At 42.6% G+C, this 18,660-nt stretch overlaps 1 protein-coding gene across 6 annotated transcripts in view; it reads right to left on the bottom strand.

Moving 5' to 3' along the window:
- Window positions 1-856: 856 nt before the first annotated feature.
- LOC309654658 (uncharacterized protein) overlaps window positions 857-18,660 on the bottom strand; it is a 135,761-nt gene continuing 117,957 nt past the window's right edge. For 4 of the 6 annotated variants that reach the window (XR_014260380.1, XR_014260381.1, XR_014260382.1 and 1 more), the window contains one exon: window positions 13,051-16,450. Coding sequence is in view for 1 of the 6 variants with exons in the window: in XM_082449022.1 (XP_082305148.1) it covers window positions 12,886-13,036 (151 nt within the window). In the remaining 5 variants the exon portion in view is untranslated. The other 2 variants (XM_082449022.1, XR_014260383.1) reach the window with 2 other exon arrangements.

Genomic DNA, 18,660 nt, shown 5'->3' with positions numbered 1-18,660 from the left:
ATTCTCTTTGAGCAGAAATATTTTATGTAAGCAGTTCCAAAAGTATCCCAGAAGTTGACCACTGATTATACTGTGAACCTAAAGTGGCCTCCTGCTTCAGAGAGGTAGCATGGCATGATGGTGAAGCATGCAGGCACAGGGGTCAGGGTGTCTGGGATTCAATCTCAGGCATACTGCTCACCAGCTGTGTAAACTTGAGCAAGTCAGTTACCCTCTCTGTGACTTGGCTTCCCTCCTTATAAAATGGAGATTACAGTACTACTCACCATGGGATTATTGTGAGGACCAAATGAGTATATATCTAAAGTACTGTATTATACTAGTGTTAACTGCTGTTATTATTATTACATAAAAAAATCAGACCTTAACATCACAGGCTATCAGTTGAGGTTGTCCACTAGTGTCGTTCCTATGTACACAGCATGTCTTTTTTTTTTTTTTTTTTTTTTAACACTGATGCTCAAGCCCCACCCCTAGAAACTCTGATTTAGTTAGACTGGACTGGAGCTTGGGCAGGGGCAGTTTTATTATTTATTTATTTATTTATTTATTTATTTTGGCTGCATTGGGTCTTCATTGCTGCGCACAGGCTTTCTCTAGTTGCAGCTAGCGGGGGCTACTCTGTTGCGGTGCATGGGCTTCTCATTGCAGTGGCTTCTCTTGTTGCGAAGCATGGGCTCTAGGCGCACAGGCTTCAGTAGTTGTGGCACATGAGCTCAGTAGTTGGGGCTCATGGGCTCTAGAGCACAGGCTCAGTAGTTGTGGCGCACAAGCTTAGCTGCTCCACGGCATGTGGGATCTTCCTGGAACAGGGCTCGAACCCATGTTCCCTGTATTGGCAGGTGAATTCTTAACCACTGAGCCACCAGGGAAGTTCCCAGCATGTCTTGATAATAGATTAAATTGTAATTAAGTACAATGCATGGTGTTTCTCCAAGAAGCAGGATAACAAGCTACCAGGTCATAATGAGTGGTGGGAAAATAATGAGGATGCAGAGGCTGACTCCTGGACCAGGAAGAACAGGTAAAGAACAGTGCTAAGCTCTTTTAAACAGTGTTTAAATCAACATCAATCTTAGTCATGATTCAAATGACAGTTGGCTTCCAACTGGGGCTCCCAATCAGGCCAGCAAGGGACATTGGCCCAAACTCCAGAAAGCAGAGCATGAGGGAGACAGATAATCATCCTGAAAAGCTCTTTCTGGGGGAGTGAAATCTCAACCACTGGGCTGGGGTCAGGGGTAAAACTTCCCATCCCACATAGGAGGAAAGGTCATCAAGAGTAAGGCAGAGCCATAAAGCCCCAAGCCCTGGGGCCTGGAAATAGTAGGACTCTAGACCTAGAAGGGCTGGGAGCTGGCAGGAAGTAAGCCGTCATCTGGGGAAATCTGATTGCAGGCATAGCTCCAGGGGCACCAATTAGTCTGCATCTGATTAGTGGATGAAGAGCAATGTCAGCAGTCCTGCAGGTGTGGCTGGGCCAGGTCCATAACGGTGACGTAAATCGGAGTGTGCAACTCCTGGTAGAGAAAGAGGGTATGGCTGTGGACACCCTTTCAGTCTCCTGGAGGACTGGCAGAGAACAGGACCAAGACGGAGACTACAAGTGGGGGAATCAGTGGTTCAGATGTGAGACAATAGGAACCCAGACGCAGAGAAAACAAGATGGCGGCAGCACCACCAGCCCAGCCTCCTTTGTCACCTGTGCCCACCTGACCTCTAGTCTCTCCACTCAACACACTTGTGACCCTGTGAGTCCCATGTGTTGTGATCCCTCTGGACAAGAATGGCCTCTCCATTCCTCTCTACTAAGATGAACTTCACTTGCTTTCAAGGCCAACCTGAGACTCCGCACACATTATGTTCTGACCTTCCTTGCTCTGCCCCTTCTTTTCGGGAGTCCTGCTTAGTACCTGGCAGTGACTTAGAGAGGGTGCAGGCGAGGGAAGAGGTGGCGGCTCCACAGCTGATGCCAAATACTCTTGAGTTTTATCAGTCCTCCTGGAACCTCCCTTCCATTGTTCCCCATAAAACCTAAAGCAACATGTTGAGTAACCTGAGTCTGTCCTGCCCCATTGTCACACTTGCTTTGAGTCTGTAGGTTGTCTTTATGCTACTCTTTTTACATTTCAAGCTTGAAGTTTAGCCAGTTTTAGCCTAATATTGCTTAAATAAAAATTTTGGAAGAAAACACAATATAATTTGCCTTAGACCTGAATCTCTGAAATGGCCTTAGCTAGATCTTTGTACATCAGTCACAGAGTAGGAAAAAGAATTCTTGTTAATATTCTGAGTTTGTTGTGGGCTGTCCAGTGTCTAAGGGCTCTGTTGAACAAGAGAAGAATCAGTGTATTAGGGTAATACATTTACATAATGAGGTTTAACAATTGTTTAGTACATCTTTGAGCAGAAATCATCACCTTTTTCTTAGATGCTGTTTCATTGTGCCCATGCACCAACCTCAGCCTAAAGGAAGAGGCAGAGGGGAGAAGATTCAAGGCCATGATCTAGGATGGAATCAGGGGAATTCCATCCTAGAAGCCCTTGGGAAAGGCCCATCCGCGGTATATAAATGTATAGTTTTAATTCCCCAAATTGCTTAGACAGTTTGCCCACATGTATCATGCTAGCTTATGTAAAGTTCACGGCCCACACCACAAGGGGCAGACAATGCTGGGCACATCCACTAACTTCACAGGGACAAAAATGAAAAGCGACAGCAGCTTCCTGAGAGCTTTGTGAGCTGACACATTAAAACCTGCCTATTGGCAACAGTTGAAGTGGGGGGTGGCGATAAGCCCTCTGAGTGTGATGTTTTGCGAGCAACAGTTTTAGCAGTCTGCTTCTCAGAAGCAGAATGTGCTAAAAATGCCCAGGCCTGAGGTTTACCTCAAAGAGCCAAACTTGAGGTCATGAAGAATAACTTTCAGAAAAGTTAGATAACTTCTGCAATATCAGTAATTTAACCTTTTAGCCTCAGAACTAGCAATGAACATGTGAGGTTCAATAAAGTGATGACATAAAGAAAAACACACGTATTGTTTTTAATGAACTATGGTCAGCCTGGGGTGGATATCTGTCAGTCAATAGGTCAGAAATGATATTGGCTCCCTCTCTCTAAGGGAAAGATTTGAGAATTTTATGAGATGCGGAGAAGACTCTATTTGATGGATAATGAACTCAGATGGAAATTAAACAGGTATGAGTTGAAATCTATTGTTAAAGTCCAGCTGGATCTCTCTTTTGCTGACGCCCATAATTATGGTCCTAATGGTTTCTGTTTTCTTTTCATCTCCTAAAGTACAGTTTTGTTGACGTGTTCCACTACTGTCAGAGGTGAGGGCTTTGAGTTAGCCAATATCATCACCCTCCATGCATGCTGCTAAGATTTTAGGAATTACACAGAAATGAACTATTCACGATTTCCCCCTAAGTCTTTTGATGTATGTAATTTAGTGTGATTTCCCAGGGATAATTGCTTAGAATCATTTTTGTGTTCCAGAAGGGTAAAGATGTACCTTAATGAATGACTCCAATGTCTCCCATGAAACTATTATATCATTGACAATGGAGATGTTTTTGCCTAAGAATATACAATGTGTTAATTAATCTAGTCAATAAATATCTAGTCATTAAGACAGGCATAATGAAATCCCCAAGTTTTAAATCCCTAGACACATCTGTGCAAAACCAGAATATATAAACATCATCTTAAATGCTCACCAGCAAACACCGAACACCCATATGTGTGAAGGCAAGGTGAATAGAGTTGTATCAGTGAACAAAAAGTCTATAGAAACTGTAGAAGTAGAGTAGATATGCCAAAGAATAGCCCAATTTCCCTGATCAAGGCAATTCCAGGTGGATTCACCTCGACTTTTGCTGGGAAAATCCCAGCTAATACCAGCAGTCACATTTTCATCATCTTTTTCTGCAGCAGTACTGGTCATGCTTGCTAGTCAATGACATCAGGCTTGGCCAGATCTGCTGGCATGGAAATCCCTCTTTTATACAATACACAGCAAGCACTCACAAGCCTTGTAACATAATTTGAAGAAGACAACTGGTCTACTACTCTCTTGTTACCCTTCAACCTTACAACCTTGATTCTCTCTCCAGACGTTCAAAATGAATCAGGATGTTCCCATATGCAAGTGTACACTAAGGCTTAGAGTTTCACAATCCCCTGGTAGCTTTATAAAAAAGCAGCAGACCCAAGTGAATTTTCCAGGCTAACAGTACTTTGACCCTTGTCTTCTGGAGGCATTCCACATCTGGATCACTTGTAGCTGGACCTGGGTGGCCAGCTGTGGATGGAAGAGGCTTAGAAATTCACTCTAGAACTACTTTCCTGTGGGTGTATATTCATGTCATTTAATACCTTAGCCAGGGATCCTTTCATTGCACCAAACAGAACTCCACTCAAGATAGGCTAAACCAAGCAGGCAACTTCATTGACAGTAGACGGTCTCAGGGATGAAAGGGTGTAGGTCAAGAACTGAGGCAGCTTGTTTGTCTCTAAGTGGACCCCATGGACTTTGACTTCTCTATTCTCTTTGCAGACTGAGAAGTTTCTCTGCTTCCCCAGACCTTCAGCTTGCATGAGATTTTGATTGGCCCCAAATCTGCATGACTTCAGTCCATATTTCTTCCATTACATAACTCCTCAGACTGTGTTCATAGACCAGTCCTGCTTCCTTCATCCTCTATTCACAAATGTTGACCCTGAATAACTATCTTGTAACCCAAACTCTGCATCAGTGTCTGCTTCCAGCGACTCAGACCCTCACAGTGCCATTTTAGCCTGACATATATGTAAGTCCAAAGCAAGGGAACAAACCCAAATGTGAACCAGGGCTGCTCAGAAAAGACTCTCCAGAAAGGAATGACATTTCAGTTGAATCTGGGAGAATGCATGTAAAATTGAGGCAGGAAGCAGAGTAAGGTAAGCACATTTCCTCCAGGTGCAGGAAATGGATTGTGCAAAAAGAAGGAGGCAGGTTCTGGGCATCATGAGCTCTTGTCATCTGGGTCTCAGTTCAACCATCTCCTCCTCCAGAAGACTTCTTGGACCTTCTAATTTAGAGTAGCCACCTCTATGCTTGCCCAAGTCACTCTCACATCCCATGGAAATGTTAAGAAACGCAGCTGGAAATGTAGATGGGAATAGACCAGAAAGGGCTGAGTAGTCCGGGCTTAATTCTGAAAGCCACAGGAAGGCTTGGGGAGATTGGAAGTGCACTTCCTGTATCATTCGAGTTGTGCCTTGGCAGCTGCACGAAGGCATTCATGAAGTGGGGTAAGAGCGGTGACAGGAGGATCTGTTTAGAGTTCTTTGCCCTGATACAGATTTAAAAGATAATGACCAAAGGAAGGTGCGAAAGACTGTGTAAAGCAATGGTTTTCAAATGTTAAAGTGCATTTGAATCACCTGGGAATCTCGTTAAAATGCACATTCTGATGCAGGAGGTCTGAGATGGGGCTCAAGACTGCATTTCCAACAAGCCTCCCAATGATGAGAGCACTGCTAGTCTCCTGGGACATCAAGAGCCTCTTTGGGAAGCTATTAACCAGCAGGTGATGTGTATTGACCTAATATGAGAGGGCTACAGGTGTTCATAATTCTGTAAGGCATAGCCACACTAGGAATAGCAAATGACTGGGATAGATATGCATAAGTCTTTGATGCATAGATAGTTGGAGACATGCCAGTCACAGAGATGGCTATCTCATCTCAAATGGCCATAAACCTCTCCAAGTATGATATTAGGGTATGTGGTTCATTTAACGATGGCTTCATGTCGCCTGCTATTGACCAGGAACTAGATAATTTAACTACAGATGGACTGAGTAGCTTTGGGCTTCTGCTAGAGCTCTAGATTCATCACAATTTCAGCTGTTGTTAGTTCATCCAAAACGTGGTTTTCACAGGAAAAAATCCACAGCTAGCCAAATTCTTCTCTTGGTTACTATTATGCAAACTTATTATTAAAGCCAATTATCAAATATACCTTCAATTGGCAAATATGGATGGGCACATCTGAGCACTTAATTATCCCATTGAAGTCAGCTATAAAACACACTTTTATCAGGGTCACACACGAGAACATGCCCACCAGCCTTAAGCAGCATTGCTCACTTTCAGCCTAGGCGGTTGCTGTCTTTTTCTCTCCCCCTCTTTTACTTCCTCTCACTTCCCTCTTAGACATTAGCCATTTGTCACATAGCAGAATATGGAATTCCTGGCACCTGACACTGAACCTTGATTTTTTTGAAATTGAGGTTTTTTTTTCTTCTGTGTCTTTAAATCTGGTCGGAGAAAACTTGGAAAAGCTACAAATTGTTAGTAAATTTTATTCTGGTATTAGGTCTTCATGCATATTGATATATTGCTGTCAAACAAAACAGACATTACCTTGCACACTGATCTTCTACAAAATTTCATGGTGCTTTAAAACTTCACTCTACACACACTAGTGTGTTCCCATGCACACATATTGCTATACTAGAATTCGGATTCACACACATCAACATATTTTAACTTTAAAAATAAGGTTTTTTAAACTAGGGACTTTGGCGGGGGGAGAATCCATATATTTACATACAATTATACAGTAATGGTTTGGCTTTTAGTTTTTCACAGTCTCTTCAGGAAAAATGAAAAGCGTGGTCTTGCTATTCTCAGTTCACATTTGGTAACATACACTCTGTAAAGAATAAATACTTGCAAATACTGTGAAATGCCACTGGGACAGACAATCTCACGCAGGGAGGGAGGACAGGAAATATTAATTATAAGGTTGTGATTCCATTTGGAAGACTCTAAGGGTAGCGTCTAAATTTAGAGTGAATGTGCCATAGGGCGTTAGTAATCTGCCCCTCACTGCTAGTCATTTCCGCTTGGATCCTGAACTTGGTTTAATTAAGATTGAACCTTGCAAACTGAACAACATGTAACGTCGCTAAAAGAGCAAAACGAAAGGATCGCGGTGTTTTAGAATGAAATTAGAAATTCTATAGAAGGCTGATAGCCATTTCTGAGGCAAAAATAATACTGCAAGTGGGTTAATATATGTGAAACTGCATTGGAAATATAAAGTGTTATAAATGTAGGGGATTATTACTATTATTATTTAAAAGAATGCTGCAAGAGGGAGAGGGGCCTCTTGGTGGGAGAATCATAAATCTTCAGGCTGGGAAAATAAAATAAGTGCATATCTCTGGCAGAGGAAACAATACAAATGTGGAGAGCAAGCAGCAGCCCAGTAAAACCTGTTCACATGTCCGTCGCTGGAGTGTTCTCATGTGCACCAGTGGTATGTTAGAGGCCACTGGAGCTCAGTCACGCTGTGGTTACCACAGGGGGATTTTTTTCATTCCCACAAAATATTTCCAGAAGACCCAGAACAAGGGCACAGAGTGCTGTCATAACATTATTGCACACTCATCTGGGATTTGCATACTGTAATGAGGGGTAGATTTACTACGGGGTCAAGAAAGCTGAAGCTTCAAGGCTCCCGTGAATGCGGGGAGTTGCGGGAATTGCAGAGTGTTCCAGGTGGTGAGTGGAAGGCAGGTGGCACTAGGAACCGTTTCTGTGTAAGCCTTTCTGGCAAATTGCCTGAAGAGATCACAGAAGAACGGGTCCTGAATTGCCAGGGCTCCAGGCATTTGTTGTGATTTTTCTCCTCACTTGAAATAAATATGCACCTCCATACCTATTTTCGTGTTTGAAACAAAGATGAGACATCTGACTTGATTTCTTTCCTTTGGTTCATCTATTTCCATACAACATGAAGTTTGCTAAAATTTGACCTGTCAGCCTTTCAGTAGAAACTAAAATGCCCGCAAGTCTAATTTACCAATCAGTCGTCAAATCCTTATAGAGCAAATACATTAGTCAATAGACCACTTAGAATGGTCTAGATGTGTTGCTCACAGCACCTGATGCAATACCCTGGGGGGTGGGGGGGCATCACCCTGACATCACTGCAGGGCTTGGCTCTTGGGTCACAAACTCAGTCAAGGCTTACTCGTTTTCCCTCCATTTCTCTTCACACATCAAACATCTACCTATTTGCCAGCCCTGCTATCAGTGTTTTTTAGATACACTTTCATGACAACCCTAAAAGATAGGTATTATTATCACTGCCATGTTAGCGAGCCCAGGGGCGGCCACATAGCTGGTGTTTAGTCTTTATGTAAAGCAGGCGGTCTGCCTCCTGAAGCAGACATCTGAAACCATTGGTTGCACCACCTCAGTGAACTGAAACTCTAGTAACCTCCTACTGGCTTCCTTTCTCCAGTGCATCTTGGTTCCAATCCATGCATTAAACCAGTGGTTCTCAACGAGGGGCGATTTTTTACCCCAGCGGATATTTGGCAATGTTGGAGACATTTTTGATAGTCAACACTGGGAAGGTGCTACTGCATCTAATGGGTAGAGGCCAGGGATGCAGCTAAACATCCTACAGTGCACTAGGCAGCCCTCACAACAAAGAATTATCCAGTCCCAGGTATCAGTAATACCACTGTTGAGAAACCCTGTGTTAAATCAATGCCATAATCCATCTCAAATACATCATCCCTCTGGTAGTGACTCCTTATTCATTTCTAGATCAAACTGACAAGCTTTGGATTTGAATTCTCTGCCTCCTTTAAGAGGCCCTTTTCTATTTTTCCACTTTTATTTTTTAAATTCTGCCACCACCATCTCCACCCCAATATAACATGTAGTCTGTACACTGACCCAAGAGCCTAAAAACCTGGGCTTTGCTCCTGGCTCTGTCACCACCGGTACATCAGGTAGCCTCTCTAGGCCTCGGTCTCCTCATCTGTGAAATGATGGAATTGGGCTAAAGGATCTCTTGGACCCCTTCCAGCAGAGACACTTGCTCTGGTTTCCCTCAACAGGAAGAGGCATTCAAAGAGGAAGGCCAATCTCTTTGCCTAGCATGTGACTGATAACCAGGTTTGTTCCTAGAGCAATCAGGAACAGAAATACAGCAAAGACAGAGACTAAGGCTGCAGGCAGGAGTGGCAAGAGGTCCAGAGCCACAGGGACGAGGCAGAATGTGAACCAGAACAAGACAAAAAATTTTGCAGTGAAGGTCATGAGCAAAGAACGAATGAGTCGAATAAGAATGATGGAGGCTCCTTCTCAGCAGGTGTTAGACCTGCGTTGCCCACCATGAGTCAAGGCTGAAAGTGGACTCTGTGGGGTCTGCACTGCACGTGGCACTGCCCAAGATGACAAGGATGGGGGAGCTCTTCTCAGATGTACTGGGATGTGATGAGTGATGACGACAGGACCTTGGTTTAGTGATTAAAACACTCGCTGACGCCCCCACCAGAGTCAGACTCAGGCGGTCTAAGCAGGAGTAAATCCTAGCCCCACGTGCTGTCCAGTTCCGTGCTGTATTATCCTTTCAGAGACCCCTACTGAGACCCCCTGAATGGAGGCCTCCATGTTGGCCTCTGGCCACTTCACTGCCATTACCCAAGGATGAAGAAATTCTTCTCTTTATTTCTCTGTGCCTCTGTGACCCTGTGCCTCCCTTGGTACCTTTCCTTCTTTGAGAGTCTAGATCATGATACTCTAAACAACTGGGGTTTGCTTGTTTGTTTATTTTTGTATATGTGTGACACAATCTCGGATGTTCAGAAAAAGTTCAAGAACAGCACAAGAATGTTTTTTTCTGAACCACTGAAGAGTAACTTGTTAACATGATGCCCCATCACTCCTGAATGCTTTAGTATCTAATTCTTACCAACAAGGACCTTCTCCTATATGACTCGATACAACCATCAAAACCAGGAAAGTAAAAAAAAAAAGGAAAGTAACATTGATACCTAGCACCATCTTATTCTCAGATCCATTCCAGTCTCACCTGCTGTCACAGTAATGTCCTTTAAAGCAAAATAAACCAGCCTGAAATCACAAGTTGCATTTAGTTATCATGTGTCATTAGTGTTCTTTAATTTGAAAAATCTGTTCAGTCTTTGATAACCTGGACATTTAAAAATTACAGACCAGTTATTTTGTAGACTGGCCCTCAACTTGGGGTTGTTAGATGATTCTGTATGATTAGATTCCGATTATGCGTCTTTGGTTTTGGCGGGAATGACAACAAAGTGATGCTATGTTCTTTTCACTGCATCTTATTAGGTGGCACATGATTTCAATTAGGTAGCAACATGATTTAACACCACATTACTGATTGTCAAGTGACAATCAGCTGATTGGTTGTCTGCCAATTCCAGTGTCTGCCAGCTTCTCCACTGTAAATTTACCTTTTTCCTTTGTATTTAATAAGTGTTTCTTAGGAAGTTACTTTGAGCCTTGATTTCTACTCTTCATCAAACTTTCAACCTATTCATTGGCTTATTGATATCAGCATGGACTCATAGATGCCTCTTGTATTCAGCGGTTTATATTCCATTATAATCATAATTTATTTAGATGCTCAAATTGTCCTAGCTTTGTTCAATGGGAGCCCCTCAGGCTATGTTCTGTGTCCTTTGATATGTCCCCATCATTCATCGGGCACATCACTACTTTCTGGCACAATGCAGTGTTCCAGGATTACTTATACTTTCTCTGTCCCATTTCTGGGGCTTCTTCAGGGATCCTTTTGAGTGGAGAACGGCATTTAGTTTCCAAGATCTAGACATCTGCTGTGTTTATTGCTATTGGGCCGTCACTGCTCTCAGACTCTCTTTGTGAATAGAGCTAGAGAATACGTGCATGTCACACATTTACACCCAATGTGTATATATATCTATCAAAAACTATGATTTCACATCAATATCTCCAATTCCAATCTAACACCATCGGGTCCATTCTAATTTTTTTCTCTTTTCATATTTGCAACTACCTTCTCTGACAATGAGAAATCTTGCTCCTATCATCTTTAAAATATTTAGTTATTTGCTCAATCCCCCTGTCTGTATCTAACACCCTGTTGCTGCTGGATTAATTCACCTCTGCTGCGTGGATGCCTTCTTTATCCCATTCAGGCTCTGACTCCACATGCTGGGCTGTACCCACCTCTTCCCCCTCACACACCCCTCACTCACACAGATGTCCTCCTCTGTCTCAGCATCCAACAACCCCTTATCAGGCCACCGCTAATGCTGCCGCCCTGCAGATGCTCTTCTCACTCTGTCCAACCACCAGTACTGGCTCCTCCTGCCCCAGCCATGCACACACATAGACAGTGTCCTTACTCTTTTCAGGCTCTGACATCCTGCACCACACACACCCAAAAGCATGACTTCCTCACCTCACTGAGTCTCTGATACCTCTGCACAGGAAACTCCCTATCCTGCTGTGGCTTTGATGGCCTACACCAGACCACCGCTGCCGCCACCCTCCCATTGGATGCCCTCCTCACCCTACATGGGCTACAATGCCACACCAGGACTCCTCCTACCCTGTGGATGCTTATAATGGCTTTTGGATTGAAGTGTTTAGAAAGAGAAGGGATGTGAAGGGAGGGGGCAGAGAGGAAAGAGAAAAGGGAAGGGAGGGAAAGAGGAAGAGAATCACTGTTCCTTTTATTATTTAAAAATGGCACAGGGCGGGGCCGGGGCGTTGTGTGCACTCCTGGGTCAGCCAGGGCTCAGGGTAAAAAGCAAGCCACTCCAGGTATTTTAAACAGTAGGTATTTAGGTAATTGGATGCTAACAGGTTCATTGGAGGATGCAGCAGCAGATTCTAGTCTGAGCCTTTGGGAATGATTTCTGGAGAAATGCAGGACTGGGGTTCCTGTTGGATCATGCTGCTTGGAGCCCAGAGCTGCCACCCTTTCCACAGCAGTGTCTAGGCACCTTAAAACCTTGAAAGGACACCCTTTCCACAGCAGTGTCTGGGCACCTTAAAACCTTGAAAGGACACCTAAAAATGTTTTCCACATATCAGGGACTCAAAACAAGAGAGTTGCTGCTACCACCACTGTTTCTCAACATCCAGGAAGCTGGAGAATAAATTCCAGAAATTGCCACGGATAAACTACAATCTTCCTAACTGATGGCAACAACCTGAAGCTGATCCTGTGTTTCTTACTTCTGTTTTCTAAGTCACACAAGTGCATCTCTTGGGCAGAAACTCATTCATCCAGGGGTCTAGCTTGAAAAGTTTTGGTAGATGTTTTTGGTTCACGTAAATGTGTTTTGTTTTGTTCCTTAGAGTTTGTTTGCTTTTTAGATTTCCAATCTATTCAAATAGAAGGAGGGTGAAATGGAGATTGAGTGGCCAATCCCAGGAAATTCCCTCTCTCTTATTATATCCAGTTATTTATCATGTTAGGGGATCTATGTTTTACATAAACCTAATGAAATATTAACATTTTAACACACAAAATATTCAAATCTTTTTGTGAATGTTCCAAATATATACATTATTTAATTTCTTAAGTCAATATCTATATTTTCTTTTCAAGTCAAACAGAAAATATTACCAAGAAACTCCAAACCCTGCTACGGCCACCGGGATATAGGCTGTGTCCACTCATTTGGCTCCCATTCCAGGTATGCTTTTGGCCACCCAGCCTCCTAATTCATTTCCCAATCAGTGGCCTTCAGATCCCACTTCTTTTTTTACCATCGGTTTTCTTTTTTCTTTCACATTTTCCCTCCATCCTCTTAGACTCTTCTTCCACTGGTTTTCTTTTTTCAAGTTACCCACCCACTCATCAAGCAACACACACAAACATGAACAAGATTTTACTTTACTGTTTCTTCTCCACCTTTTATGGCTCACCATCGGCATGAAAACATAGGTCCATTTAGGTTTAACAAACTGTAATTGACTTTGCCTAAGGCAGTCAAGTAAGTTATTCTCCATAACAGTATTTAGTCCCAGCATGCCTGGGGTTGAAGATGCTATCCTGTGTTCCTCCCTGATACCCTCAAATCCCTCTTACCATTTTGTGCGCCACTGCCTTCCCCTGTGTTTTCACTTCCGGTAGCCAGCATCTCTTTGCTGCATCTCTTTGTCAGAGGGCTGCCCTCAGGCTGCTGGAACCCACATTGCCTAAAGGCATGGAGGGTGGAGAGTCAGTAGTGCCTGGAAAAGTCTATGTTCTTTCCCTGAGCACCTTAAACAATGACTGAGAATGGGGAGGAATAAATAAATACTCCAGCTCCTTAGGCCCCTGATTGGGTGGCTGTGAGGTATGGCTCCAGAGCAAGCCCATCTATACTATAGTTACCTTCCATTCGACTTTGCTTGATATCTCACATCTGTTTGGCCTCTTTTCTGTCCCAGGCCCACTTCCCTGTTGCCTTGTTGTCTTTTATTGGAAATAGTTCTTAATAAATCATTTTCACATGAACCCTCAGGGGCTGATTCTGAAGAATCCAATTTAAGACACTTGGAGAGATTGAATCCAGTCTTTTAGTTCCCTTCCAAAACAGGGTGTTGTGTAAGCATACATAGCTGCTAATGCCTCTACTTCTAACAGCATGGGCTTATTTAACAGTTACCATTTCTATTTGGAGGACCTTTGTATCATCCATTGAAACTATTATCAACACTTGCAAAACAGTAAGAGAGGTTAACAAGAGTCTCAATTTGCACGTGATTTTCTTTTTAAACAAAATCTTATTTTCTAATGAGCTTATAAAAATGAAAAACCTTCAACTTCTCTAGAAATAAAGTAATACAAAGTATAGCCAAGAAAGAATGCTATTTCTTACTTATCCAATTAACAAAGATTTTGAAAATTATCTTATTCTGGCAAAGGTGAGGTGAGATACAGTCATACACTCCTGGTGGGAGTGTAAATTGATACCACCTCCCGGAAAAGCAATTTGTCAAAATATGTCAAGAGTCTTACAGATGTTCCAGCACTCTGGCTCAATTTATTCACCTTCAGGAATCTATCCTAAAAAAAAACAAGTTTGAAATTTTGGATAAAGATTTATGCACAAAGATGCTAGCTTTCTTTCTTTCTTAATTTCTTCCTCCTTTCTTTCTTCCTTCCTTTCTTCCTTCCTTCCTTCCTTTCTTTCTTTCATCTCAACATTCTCTACAATAAGTGTGTATTAGTTTTCTCATGAAAAAACATATGCTTTAAATCATCACAAGTAGTCTACTCCTTGAACATTTCCAGGACACACACTCTTGAACCATGCTTGGTTTTATTTTATTTTATTTTATTTATCCTCATAATACCAATTTTAAGGTCTACTTCAAGAGGAAGCTTTCCTATAAACAATTCATTGAAAGGCAGGTGATATTCTATATTAAGCTCTAAGGAAACGTCTTAGATACACTCTGGGTACACAGTTCTCTTTGTGTATGAGTCTCTCTATTGCTCTTTCTTCATTATACATTTATATGGAAAGAAAATTTGTGGGATTTTTAAAGTGTCCCCCCATTCTGAGTGCCTATCCTGTCACAGAAACCATAGGAGATGTTATGTAAGTCACGCAATCCACTCATAATGTTCTCTCAACCTTCACATCTGCCAAGAAGAAAACAAGGGAGGAGAGACAATGAACCAGGAAACAAAAAACTTGAGTAAAAAAAGAAAACAGTAATGAAACAATAAATATGGTAAAAAATAATACATGCAAAATAAAATCAAAACCCTATTCCATTATGCGGTTCATCAAATTTTCTTATGGAGTCTGAACATTGTAAGAAAATCTATGTTTTGTTCCTATTTAACACTTAATAATCATCAATTAAATAATACCTGTATATGATGGAAAACAGATTTTTCTATACTATAATTCTCAGGCTTCTAGTCTAAGTAAGCTCCCTGGTTCCACACCCTCCTAAGCCATCTCAGCAAAGGATCAAATAGTACAATATAAACCTTAAAAAATAATAAAAGATTATAATGAAAATTGCCATCTTTTCCAATTCTATATTCATTGCATATATACTCTGATTCTCTGGGTAGATAGAAACAGTTGACTATAAGGTTTTAGACATGATAATAGATATAATGTGTCATCAATGATTGAGACAAGAGGACAATAAGGGAGGAAATAGCAATCTCAGGTAGTGAGTCCCTGAAGTGGGAGAGATGCTTAAAAGAAAGGATCAGGGAACAGGATGAGATAAATGCAGGAAAATGAGCTACAGTGGGTGGCCAGGAAGTCAGCAGCTGACGTTTAAGTGTGGCCAAGAGAGAGGAGAGGAGAGAAAGTACTGAAGAGGGACTTGAGAGATTGAGGGGGGCCTAGGGAGAAAAGTGTGTTCAAAAGGTCCTGGGAAGTAATCCAAGGAACTGTACACTAGTTTAACAAGGTCCCAGTGGTTGCTGAGAGCGAGGATTTGGCCGGAGTTGAGGGTTGAGCTTGGAACCCTATAGAAAAGAACAAATAATCTCAGTAAAGGCCAGTGTTAAGACTCAATTGTCTGACCCAGAGGAGAGACAGGGGGAAAAGAGAGAGAGAGAGAGAGAGAGAAAGAGAGAGAGAGAAGAGAGGTTGCTCACAAGTTTAACCTGAATCAGTCTAAAGGCTGGGTCCGTGTGATTTGCCTTTTCTCTAGGAGCCTTTGGTGGCCAATATCAATATTTCTTTGGCCTCTTTGGTTTGGGGGCATCTATGAAAAATAGATGCATGATGAAAAGTAGAAGTGACAGTGAAGTTTTCTGGAACTCTGAAACCCAACATGACAGAGAGAGTGATGAGTTTTCTTGTGCAATGCCCTGGGATGGTGCCCAGAAACTGTATAAATGATCACTGTCAGCCAGCGGTGTGCTAGCAGGGCAGGAAGGGGCCTTGAGAGAACGGGTATGTGAAGATGCTCAGAGCCGCCTGGGTTGTCTTTCCCAGGCCACTCGAGGGGCCTCATCTATAAGCTGGAAACAATTTTTTCCTGATGGGAGCGTTGAAGCCAAGACTTTCTATTCTTCTGGTTATAATTAGAAAAGAAGAAAATGCTCTATGCCCTTGAGCAATGCCTGTTTGAGAGGGCCTTACCAACTCTCCTTTCACAGAGTCTTACATCCCAGGAAAAGGGAAGCAGAACTTAAGAGCTGTGAGCAGAAATGTACCCACTTTCAGCTCTTACCTGGTTTTGTTGTCAGCATATTTAAATGAACATTTATAGCTGGTCCTCTATCTCCTTGACCAGGCCCCTCAGTAATCTCCCTGCTTTCTCCATCAATCAAAGGGAATTAGAACATTTGCCCTAGAGACAGGGAGTGCAAAGAAATTCGTTCAAGCCTTTGCAAGTAAGGTGTGACTCCAGTGGAGTTTGATGCTAATGCCTAGCAGTGGTTTGCCAAATGGAGGTGTCAAGCTGTGCAAAGATGAAAAGAGATAGGCCCTAGGAGATCTGTGAAGAGAGTGAGAAAACACAGAAGTTGAGATTCTTCTATTTTTACCTGGCAGTCAGGTGGCTCATCCTGGGGCAAGCTCCCAGGCAGGCTGAGGTCCAGGTCTCTCTCCAGAAATCCCATTTGTAGCTTCCTGGTATCATTATCTATTAGAGAGGCAAATATTGAGGGTGCCTTGCTGAGAAGACCTGCTGTGGGATTTAACTTTGCATGGGGAGTCACAAAAGGGAGAGAGCTGTTTTGACATTTTCTCTCTGAATTTGTGCTTGGCTTCTTCCACAAATTTCAAGGCAAGTTTGCCATCAGTATTTTCCTAATTTCTTCTTTCTTCTCCCTGTCTGGTACTGCCCATGTCACCTGGAACTCCCATGCTAGCTTGGCTGCCCAGGAACCCTTTATGCATTGTCCCCTCATTTGTCATTCACACATGTGTTGAATACTCAATGGAATCCAAGCTTTGTGGCCAATCACTAGATATATGGAGATGAATAAGAAGCAACCCATGCCATTTGGGAGCTCAGAGTCTTGTGTAAAGACAAACAGAGAGAAAAAAAAGTGTGCCAGGCTGTAAGTTGAAGAATAAAGGTATAGGTATGCTGTGGGCACCACATGGAAGGGGAACCAAAGTTTGAGAGTTAAAGCTTAGAGTTGGGAGGTGTATAGAGTCCAGGTGCGTCTTTTCAAATGAGATGACATTTCCATCAGGGAAGGAATAGACCCAGGGAACAGCATGAGCAAAGGTCTAGGGTTAGGACAGTGTAGAAGGCACTCCGGGAAGACAGAAGGCAGCCAAGAAGGTTAAAGTGCAGGATAAATGAGACTGGGAGGGGGCAGAGTGGCCAGGAGAAAGCCGAACTGGGAGGTTTGAGTGTTTTGAAGGCCATATTAAAAAGTATGGTCTCTCTAGACAGTGGCGGGTCTCTGAATACTTTAAAGCAGGAGAATGTTGTTTTTAAGAAAGGGCACTATGATAGCAGGATGGAAAATAGTAGGAGGAGAAATCTGGTTACGTGGTTAGTTCAGTAGATTGGGCATGGGATGATGAGAATCTGAAGTAGGGAAGTGGCAGTGAAGAGAAGAGAGTAAAGGGGCTGCTTGGAGAGATGGTTCAGGAAGACAGGACTGGTTGATCATGAAATAAGAGTGCCGAGAGACATTGGAATGCAAGATAACTCTGAGTTTTCTGACTTGGGCAGTGGCTAGAGTGATATGTCCACGGACTGAGAAAGGTTTGGAGGAAATGCACACGGGAACTGATGAGCTCAGATGGGGACCTGTGTAGGTGCCTATAAGATGGCCAGATGCGTTGAAGTCCAAAGCTTAGGAGAGGGCCAGGCCTGCAGACATTAGAGAGTCATGAGTACGTTGTTGAGAGATGCGTGAAGGAAACAGAGAAAATCAACCACAGAGGGCCTTTAAGTCTTACTTTGGGTAATACCTTATATTTCAAAATGACTTCTATCTCTCCTATGAATTAAAACTTTCAATCACTTTCAATCCTTCCACGCCATGATATCAACATACTCTTAAGAAGAAAGCAGATGTCTATGTTATTTTTAACTAAAGGGTAAATGATGGTTTGCTAGCTTGTTGAGGAGAACTTGCCTTTGAGGTCAAATCTAAAATCCTGTGGATAAGGGTGAAGAAAGGTGCAGAAAGAAAAACAATGTGCATGCTACCGGAACTGACGTCACCACCCTGAGAGGCAGATGGAACTGATATTATTAGCTTTGTTACGTAGATGAGTAATCTGAGGTTTAATAAGTTAATGACTTAATCTAAGGTTTCACATAATTTAATCGCTTGATTGAGTTGATATATGACTGAGTTGGGATTTGGACACTACATTCCTAAATCCTACTCTAGTGGTTTTCTCCCTTATACTAGTCTGCTTTTCAAAGGCAATAGGTAGAAAGGCCAGTATTTTTTTTTTTTTAAGTTGGGGTATAGTTGCTTTACAATGTTGTGTTAGTTTCTGCTGCACAACGAAGTGAATCAGCTATATGTACACATATATCCCCTCCCTCTTCGACCTCCCTCTCACCCACCCCCCCATTCCCACCCATCTAGGTCGCTGTTGGGAATTAAGAAGCACCTTTCTTCCTTAGTGTGAAGGAAGAAGAAGGAGGGCACTGGAAAGTTTATGATGGCAAAAATGCCCAAGAAGCCACATTTTGGTAGTATTTCTCCAGATCTGCTTTCTCATAGGATTTCAAAGGTGGATGCTTATTTGCCCAAAGGCATGCATTTCTATTGTTGGCTTGAGTGGGACCCCTCAGGTCACAATATCCAGGTGCCCATTTTGTAGCTTTCTCTCTAAAATCTGCCCTTTCAATTCGCAAATGAACTGCAATAT

Source organism: Balaenoptera physalus (genome assembly GCF_965194825.1).
Source record: "Balaenoptera physalus genome assembly, chromosome: 2".
NCBI classification, from domain to species: Eukaryota; Metazoa; Chordata; class Mammalia; order Artiodactyla; family Balaenopteridae; genus Balaenoptera; species Balaenoptera physalus.
Note: the sequence above shows the minus strand (reverse complement) of the source record. Positions and strands in the feature narration are given on the sequence as shown.